A 9976-nucleotide genomic window follows, 5' to 3' on the forward strand; every position below is an offset into this window, starting at 1 on the left:
AGCAACTCCCCTCGTCCCCCCCAGCAACAACACTCTGTAACCCAACCCCATCCCTAATCTGATTGTATACCCCCCCCCCCCCCCCACTGTGCTCCCGCAGACTAGCTCACCCAGCTAGCCTGGTGGCCTGTGGCTCAGGCACCAGCATGTCTCCCACCTATTGTTGCCAACCTGCCCTCCCCCCGCCCATCGAAACCATCGCCCTCATCAACCCAGCCCCGACAGCCACCCCCTTTAAGAAACAGACGCCGCCCAAAGTCAGTATAAAGAAAAACAAAGCCAAACTCTCGCCATAGTACAGATCAAAGTAATACCACTCAAAATAATACAAAGTCAAAAATCCCCACCACCATCCCCCTCACAACACAGAAAACCCACCGAAATAGAATAATTTTTAAACTACTTTCTCATGAAACTAAACACAATTATCAAAGAAAAAAGCCAAGAACGAAAACAAAAAAAACAAATAAATTAGTGCAAACAGCATTTGAAACGAACAGGAAAAACAGTTTCTCAAACTTAGAGCAGAATGTTCTCAAGTTGACACCAGTCCTTTCTTCCTGGCGAACTCCATAGCATCCTCGGGCGACTCAAAGTAATGATGCTGGTCCTCATGCGTAACCCAAAGTCGTGCCGGATACAACAGATCGAACTTAACCTGCTTCTTGAACAGGATCGACTTGACTTGATTAAAGCCTGCCCTCCTCTTGGCCACCTCCAAGCTTAGATCTTGGTACACCCGCAAAATGCTGTTGTCCCACTTACAGCTCCACGTGTGCTTGGCCCATTGGAGAATACGCTCATTATCCAGGTACCTATGGAATCTGACCACCATCGCCCAAGGGGGTTCTCCCTGCCGCGGCTTCCTCGCCAGCGCCCTGTACACCCGATTCACCTCCAACGGTCGGGGGAAGCCCCATCTCCCAGCAGCTTCTGGAACATGTTCGCCACAAACTCCCCTGGATCAGCCCCCTCCGGGAGGCCAACAATCCTTAGGTTCTGCCTAAGGGACCTGCTCTCCAAACCCTCTACCTGTTCCAGCAGCCTTTTTGCCGGTCCCTCAGCATCTCCATCTCCACCGACGTCTGGTGTTCCTCCTGTTCATCTAGCGCCTTCTCCAGTTTCTGGATCGCCCAGTCCAGGGCATCCAGTCTCCGCTCCATCCTCTCCACCATTTTCTTAATCGGACCCAGACATTCCCTTTTCTGTCTGGCGAAGCCTTTTCCGGATGATCTGCATCAGCTCCTCCGTTGATGGTTGGGTCGAAGCCCCAGGGATCTGGACACTAGCTATCTTGTCTGTTGCTGCAGCCAACACCCGGCTCGATCCTGACTTTTTGTTTCTTCCCTTTCGATTTCTTCGGGCTCTCTGTTCCAGAAACCAATATATACCACAGACACTTGTTCACTGTTTCTTCAAGTCCAGCGCTTAAAAGCGAAAACAAAGTCAAGGGGAAAGGTCCGAATGTCTTGCCAGAGTGGGAGCCACCAAATGTACGCCCTATCCCTCAGGGTCGTCACCAGAAGTCCCTGATAGATAGTTTTTTGAAGAATAAAGTGATTAAGGATTATGATGTTCGGGCCAGAAAGTGGAGCTGAGTCCACAAAAGATCAGCAATGATCTCATTGAATGGCGGAGCAGGCTCGAGGGGCTAGATGGCCTATTCCTGCTCCTAGTTGTTATGTTCTTATGTTTCAGAAATACAGCAACTCAGCCTTTTGGAGAGGAGAGAAGGCCCTTTCCCTGAGTGTCCTTATGTAGTGATCAGAACTGTAATTTTTTTTGAAAAATGATTTTTATTGGGTTTTGATATAATCACAGATATATACACTGAAAAACAAAACACAAAGAAAGTAGGAAACACTTGACAGGAAAGAGGGTCTTCCCACCCCCCTTCTATTTTTTTTCTTTTTATAAATCAATAAAACAGGGTGGAGCGGGCACCCAAGTGGTGCCCCTAATGCTATTTACATTTCTTGTTGCCTCAGCAATTGTTCGTTTCTTCTTCCTGTTTTTTCTTACTTTCTCTCGCCTAGTTGTTGTTGTCTTCCCCTGTGCTCTCTCCCCTGTTTATGTCCCCTTATCTTTTCCCCCTTCTGGCTTCCCTCTATTGTACTCCCCCCCCCCCCCCCCCCCCCCCCTCTTTTCAGCTACCCCCATTTCTTTCCTGCTAGGTTTGGCTACCTCTTCTTGCTTCCCCCGCGCCCCCGGTCCTCCCTCACTTCTCTCTCTTCTATCTTGTCCTGGCTATTAATCCCTGGCTTCTGGTTACTTATTTAAATACAGGTTGGCCCAGTCCCGGACCAGTCGGGTGAATGGCTCACATGTTTTGTGGAAGCCCTCTTCCAACCCACGGATGGCAAATTTGATTTTCTCCAATTGGAGAAATTCCAATAGGTCGGACAGCCAGTCTGCAGCTTTAGGTGGTGCTGCTGACTGCCAACCTAGTAGGATTCTACGGCAGGCGATTAGGGAGACAAAGGCAAGGGTGTCTGCCCTCCTCCCATGAAGAGATCTGGCTGGTCTGATACCCCGAAGACCGCCACTTTTGGGCATGGTACCACACTCATTCCCACCACTTTGGACATTGCCTCGAAGAAGGCTGTCCAGTACCCAGCAGGTCTGGGGCAAGACCAGAACATGTGGGCGTGGTTGGCTGGCCTCCTTGGCACCGTTCACCAGTGTCCTCCACCTCCGGGAAGAACCTACTCATTTGGATTCTTGTTAAGTGTGCTCTATATACTACTTTTAATGGTGTTAGGTTGAGCTTTGCTCATGTGGAGGTGGAATTCACCCTGTGCTTCGCTCCCACCCTATTTCGAACCCCACGTCTTCCTTCCATTTCCTCCTCGTCGCGTCCAGTTCGGTGCCGGCCCTTTCTATCAGCCTGAAATACATGTCGCTATAGTTCCCTCTGCCTATAATGTTTGCGTCCAGTAGTTCTTCTAGGAGTGTCTGTCGTGGTGGTCGCTGGTATGTCCTTGTCTCCTTCCGTAGGAGGTTTTTCAGCTGGAGGTACCTGAGTTTGTTACCCTTTGCTGGCTGGAATCTCTGTGTCAGTTCATCCTGTGTTGTAATCCTACCGTCAGTGTATAGGGCCCTGATCTTCAAAGTCCACCCGTCATGTCTCTATCTTTTAAAGGTGGTGTCAGTGAGTGCTGGCGTGAACCTATGGTTATTGCAGGTGGGGCTTTGTCGGCCATTTCGGTCAGTCCAAATTGCTGTCGTAATTGATTCCAAGTTTGCATGGTGGCTACCACCATTGGGCTGCTGGAATGTTTCTTAGGTGGGGTGGGAGTGCCGCTGTGGCGAGGTCACCATGCAGGAGGCCTCCTCCGCGTGCACCCACTCAGCTTCTGGCTCTTTATGCATCCCATCACTCTTTCCGCTGTCGCTGCCCAGTGGTAGTATTGTAGGTTTGGGAGGGCTACCCCTCCGCGGATTTTGTTTTCTGTGGGACCTTCTTTGGGATCCTAGCATTCTCTTCTCCCCCCCCCCCCCCCCCCCATACAAACGCCATGAATATAAGTAAGAAGAGGTACTTAGGCAGTATGATCATTTGATCATCTGCACCCTCCCCATGAGGGAGAGTGGGAATGTTTCATTCTGTCGGTCCTTTTTAATTTCCTCCGTCAGACTGGTCAGGTTCCACTTGAGGACCCCGTCCAGTAGTGAGCGATTTGGATTCCCAGGTAGAGGAATTTGTTTTGGGCTTGCTTAAACGGCAGTACACCAGTGCTGCCCCTCTCCCTTGCAGGTTCACTGGTAAAATCTCGCTTTTGCTTATGTTGCGTTTGTAGCCCGAGAAGGCACCAAACTCTTTCAGGAACACGATCATTCCTTCCATGCTGCTTTATGGATCCGAGATGTAGAGGAGCAGGTCATCTGCATAGAGCGGGACTCTGCGCTCGCTGCCTCCTCTTTGGATCTCCCTCCAGTTCTTTGCTCTTCTGAATGCGATGCTTAATGGTTCCATCGCTAGGGCGAACAGCAGCGGGGATAAGAGGCATCCCTGCCTGGTGCCCCTGTGCAGCTGGAAATACTGTGAGCTGGTGTTGTTTGTCCGTACGCTCGCCATGGGAGCGTTGTATAGGAGTTTCACCCATGAGGTAAAACCCGTTCCGAGCCCGAACCGCTCCAATACCTCTATGAGGTACTTCCACTCAACACTGTTGAAGGCCTTTTCTGCTTCCTGGGAGACGCTCACCTCAGGTGTTCGCTCTCCGGATGGGGTCATGATCACGTTCAGCAGGCGCCTGATGTTCGCTGTCTACCTTTGACAACGCCGGTTTGATCCTCTGCGACCACCTCTCCAGCCTTTGGCTAGGGTCTTGGTCAATATTTTGGCGTCTACGTTTAGTAGTGAGACGGGTCTGTATGAACGCACTCCGTTGGGTCTTTGTCTTTCTTAGGTATTAGCGCGATTGAGGCTTGTGCTAGCATAACTGGCAGTGTGCTCCTTGTCAGCGAGTCTGTGAACATCTCCCGCAGGTGCGGGGCCAGTGCTGTCGCGAGCAGGGTTCTCCCCAAGCAGTCAGGTCCGGAGCGCAGGGGTTTCCTTTTGTCCAGGGGCACCCAACATAACCGGCAACTTATGTGTCCGCCACACGGGTAGGCCCCTGTATTCCGAGATCTCCCTTTGACAAGAGACCGTACTAAGTTGTTGTTTGCAGTGCTTCTTTGCTCCGGGCCCCTGGTTGCGACCCTATGTAGCCATACTATCGCTTTCGCTCCGCTCCTTTCTTTTCCTCTTTCCTATGACCCCCTCCCTTTCTGTCGCCGCCCCCCCCCCCCCCCCCCCCCCCCCCCCTTCAACAAACCTCTAATCCACTGGTACCTCGTCTTTATCTAGTGAGGATTGGAAAATGACTTTAAAAACATGCATTGTTTTCTCCCATGCTTCGATTAACTGCTTGGGATACAATCCATCCTGCCCTGGTGATTTATCCACCTTCAAAGATACCAGTCCCTCCAGTACTTCCTCTCAAAATGCTTACTGAAGATAATATTTCACACTCTTCCTCTTAAACTAGAATGTCTGAATTATCCCCCTCCTTGGTGAAGACAGAGACAAAGTACTCATTGAGTACTCATTGAGAATCTTGCCCTTATTGTCTGTAGTAAGTTACCATGTACATCTTTTGATGGGCACTTTCCTTAGTTATTCTCTTTTAATGTACTGGTAAAACTTTTTTGCGTTTTCTTTGGTTTAACCTATCAATATTTCTTTATATTCCCCATTGCTTTTCTGATTTTCTTTTTTACTTCACCCTTGTACTTTCTATACTAGTCCACGCTTTCTTCAGTATTAGGCTTTTTGTAACTGTCAGAAGCTTTCTTTTTCTGCTTTATCTTACCCTGTACGCTTCTGGATAACCTCAGGGCTTTAGATTTGGTAGTACCACCCGTTTTCTTTGCGGGGATTGTCAGCACTGTCTGTGCCTGTAGAATTTTGCTTTTGAATGTCACCTACTGATTTGACACTGATTTCTCATTTAGTGGCTGTCCAGTCAACTGACCAGAATACCCCTCAGCTTTGTAAAATTTTTCATCCCCCAATTTAACACTTTTACTCCTATTTTTTGTCCTTTTCCATGATGATGATAAATTTAAGTGGATTATGGTCACTATCCCCAAAAAGGTCCACCACTGCTACTTCAGCCACTTGCCCAGCTTAATTTCCTAGGACTAAATCTAGAATTATGCCCCCTCTTGTTGAACTTGTTACATGCTGGCTAAAGAAGTTCTCTTGAATGCAGTTTAAATGCATTAGCTTGTACCTCTGGATTACTAGCCCAGTGATATAATCACAACACCATCTCATATTTAATTACTCAGTGCCCTTCACCTGTGTGTATTTAATCTTGATAATTCAGTTAAATAAAATTAGCATTCATGTGTCTTGTGAAGAGGGAAAGGTAATCATTGAATTGTCTTGTTCGTTATTACGCTGAAAGATGTGTTTGACAAGATAATTGCTGGAAAATGCATACTACAGCACAATGGGCATCTATGAAGGATTGGGTTAAAAATAATGGGCGCGATTCTCCGCAAAGGCGGAGAGTCGTGAAGGCTGCCACGAAAACGGCCGTGTTTCACAGCAGCCTCCGCGCCCCCTCCCGGGACCCGATTCTGCTCCCCGGTCGGGGCTAGCATCGTGGCCCCGTGAACTACGGCATCGCGGGCTTAACGAATTTCGCTAAGCCCGCGCGCCAAAGTTAGCGACGGCTGACGCATATGATGACGTCAGCCGCGCATGCGTGGATTGGACGACTCCAGCCCGCACATGCGCGGTCCGTAATGCCCCTCAGCCGCCCCGCGGACTTATCCTGCGGGGCGGCGGAGGGAGAAAGAGTGCGCGGGAATCGGACCCGCTGCCCGCGATCGGTGGGCACCGATCGCGGGCCCATGCCACCCTTGGCGGCCGTGCCAATCGGTGGCATGGTTGTGCAGAACAGCACTTTGCCGCCGTTTTCACGAACTTGTATAGCAGGTGTATTAAAATTCGTGAAAACGGCTGTAAAGGCCTTGGAAATCGGCCCATCGGCCAGGGGAGAATCCGGCGAGCAGCGATTCGTGTCGGGGGGCGGGCGTGGGGGGGGGGGAGAATAGCGGGAGGGCGTCAGACCAGCGTCGCCGTAAAAATTTGCGCCGCCCGCTATTCTCCGCCCCGTCATGAGTGCGGAGAATCGCGCCCAATGCCTGGGTTAGCATAATTCTAATAATGGATCCAGTGTATAAGCATGCACTAGCATTGAAGGATCCTGATTTCCCCTTTTGTGAGGTTTTTGAATTGTTCTGGCACTGTAGATGTATCTCCATAGATGATGCATGCAGCATTGAGGCAGTTAGAAGCTCTTGCCATGTTTTTGTTGCTTAGTTTTAAGACACCTTATGGCCATCCCTGGGGAAGCAAGCCGAACCCTCCCTCTCCCCAGCTGCACCTCCTGCAACAATGTACCAACAGCATCTTTTATCAAAATTGGGGCGCTTGTTTATCCGATATTACGATTGAGACAACTTCCAAGCGAGTAATTCATTTTTTAATTAATGCAAACAGCAAAAAGAATTTGTAACTGATGCAACCAAGCCCCCACAAGAAAAATACATTTAAAAGGGTTGCCAGTGCACACAGTTCATTGCTGTGCTCCCAAAACCATTGCTAAGTGCATCCAATTAACAGCCACAATATATAAATTGCCAGAACGTATTTTCATATATTTGGCTTCAAGAAAGTTCGATTCTTTACAGTGTTCTGAATGACGTGAACTGAAGTACAAGGAAAGAACTTGTACTATTCAGGACTAAACCTAACTATAGAATTTTGCTTTCCTCATACAACTGAATATGATGAATTTGTATCCACTTTTAAACAATGTGTAGTAAAGACAACTTATTAACCCAAGCTTTTAAGTAATTAAGTGTAGTATTGATGGCAGCTTTTGGAAGTCCAGTTTAAGGCCTTGTAACCCATTAAAAAGTATGGAGACAGAAAGCCAATGAATTGGTTTTCGGATTATTCAGAAATCTATTGCTAAAGCAGATTATTATCCTTTTTTTTTTAAAGTTACTTTATTCAGTTGGATTGAGAGATCATTTTGACAATGATAGAAACAATAACATTATTCTTTATTATGAAAGCAAAGGGCCGTACAAGAAAGTTACATTTTTGTTTCCTGTTATAATTAGTTTAGGTTAACATTTTCAGCATTTATAATAAACATGGTTGCCAATTATCCTGTATTATATGTTTTGCCTCCAGGAATCTAGGTTGCATCCTGTCAGAAGAAATTTTTCCCAACCTCCACCAGTCGGAATAAAACCTCGTTACACACGCAGTCCACATTATCATTTGAGGAAGGAATATAGAGCAGAAGATTCTATTCTTACTCCACCTTCTTCAACTGAATCTGTTAAGTAGAAGAATTTGTAATGCCATTGTTGTATTGGAACACATACGTATGAAAGGCGACATAATTGATAAGTCTTAATCTTTGCAAGTACAAGTAAGAAGTGATTCTTAAAGATACAAACATTTAATTGGTTAAATAGTGTAGGCTTAAATAAGTACGGCATCTTGGTTTGTAAATTGGAAAAATGTTATGTTATCAAACATGCCACAGTTAATATGTCAGCATGTCTGCATTTTATACTTCAAACTGAAGAGATCTTGCAGTGTAAGTTAGAACCAGAATATTTTTAAGAATCATGACAACAATGTGAATTCTTAGAAGTTGCAAATAATCCAAACCAGGCATAATGTGTGGCTGTTGGGTACAGAGCAGTAGTTATGCAGATTTTGAGAAATGGCAGGAGGTTAGAAGTAAAAATTTATTTAACAGGAAGAAGGAAACAAGCCTCAGTTTTGAGCTTGAATGTCACACCTCTAATTTTTAAGAAATTTTAATGTTTACACTTTTTACCTTTTCCTTTTTATTATTTGTATTTTCCACATAGATTCATACAATTAGATTTTTTATAATTTGTGTATTTTTTATTTATAGTAATATGTTTTGTAATATTATAGTAAGTTAATTTAGATAGGATACTTTATACCCTTTCCCACTCAATGTGGATGGTTTACTTAGTGTGTAAGGCTGAGTAAAAAGCCCTGACTTTTGGACCACTTATTTTTGCACACAGTACCTTTTATTGTTTTGCCCATTTATACATATCTTTCTAAAATGTCAAGTTTTTACATAGGTAGGATAAACGATTAATATAGTATAATGTTGAAGTATTACTGTTTTACTATAGTTTAGTTTGTTAGTTGTAGCTTAGATATAGTTAAGTAATTATTAGAGTTCTAGATGTAACGCAAGTTAGGGCATCCTAAATACTCAACTGACATTGTACCATTTAAGTGCATTTACTATTTCAACGTAAGATAGAGGTATCAGTGAGTGCATTGCATGTGTTCTATTGAAAATAGATTTCCGTTCCACTTGCTCACGGTAGTAGAAATATTTATATCAAACTTTTATTTTAATTGGCACTATCCAAACTTTTCAGTGTCAATTCTGGGACAGTGGAGCAATTTAACTGTTACCACTGTTTATCTATTCCAAGAAACCACAACAGGGGGTTGTTCACCTGATTCACACACCACCCAATTTTCCTTTTTCATTCAAATCAATAGAAAGGAAATGGAGCATGGTGTAAATTGGGAGGCTGCCATTGCTTCATATTTCCTGGCCAGTGGGAGTGGTTAAAATCGCCAGACCCGCCCCACATGTTCTGTGCTGTACTGTTCTATTCTATCTCAATCTTGTTTCGGTACAAGATTTTGTAAACAGCATTCTGTTTTGCTGCTCACAGACACTATCTCGAACATACTGTTGATTTCCCACAGGTAAATACAATGAATAGTTGGATTTTGCATCCCACAGAGCTGAAAGTTTGAGTTCACATCAGGAAGGAATCTACATGGGAGCGTCTTAGAAATAATATTTATAGTTTTGAAGTAATATTGGATGCATTTTCCAGAACACTCAGCACAACTTTGAGAGTTAGCATTGCAGTTTAATCCCCCCAAATAATGCTGGCTGCGATTTCCAGTTTAATTGAATGGCTTGGCTGTTCATTTTCTAATTAGATATCCATTTCTTCCTTTTGTTCCTGAAAAGTTATTTCAGAGCGATTGAAGGCAGTATCTCTGCACCAAATTTATATCTTCTTTCAATATCTGGCAATTTATGGCTGGAAACATTACAAAGCTTCTGAAGCTAAATACCAAAGCAGCCACCTATTTTTGACTTTTAAGCATCTGCTTCAACTATTATACTGTTTGAAGTAAACTAGTCACAGCAACTGCAGTTAAAAGAAAAAGCCAAAGCAAGTGTTATGCCCCTGGTACACATCACTGAGATGAAATGGAGGAGATTAACATTTTTGAGTGTCGAATGTCTTTTGGAACTTGCACGTCCATTAACAACTTTTGTAGGTCTAGTTTCTACAAAAATAGTATCCTCCTCCC

The 9976-nt window shown here is 45.1% G+C and overlaps 1 protein-coding gene across 5 annotated transcripts in view; it reads left to right on the forward strand.

Annotated features, from left to right (window-relative positions):
- LOC119961774 (protein boule-like) overlaps positions 1–9228 on the forward strand; it is a 240951-nt gene extending 231723 nt beyond the window's left edge. For all 5 annotated transcript variants that reach the window (XM_038789076.1, XM_038789074.1, XM_038789073.1 and 2 more), the window contains exon 11: positions 7763–9228. In XM_038789076.1, coding sequence (XP_038645004.1) covers positions 7763–7921 — 159 coding nt within the window. In that variant the 3' untranslated portion in view covers positions 7922–9228. The remainder of the gene's footprint in view (positions 1–7762) is intronic.
- Positions 9229–9976: the final 748 nt, after the last annotated feature.

Source organism: Scyliorhinus canicula, chromosome 2, assembly GCF_902713615.1.
Source record: "Scyliorhinus canicula chromosome 2, sScyCan1.1, whole genome shotgun sequence".
In the NCBI taxonomy this organism is placed as follows: domain Eukaryota; kingdom Metazoa; phylum Chordata; class Chondrichthyes; order Carcharhiniformes; family Scyliorhinidae; genus Scyliorhinus; species Scyliorhinus canicula.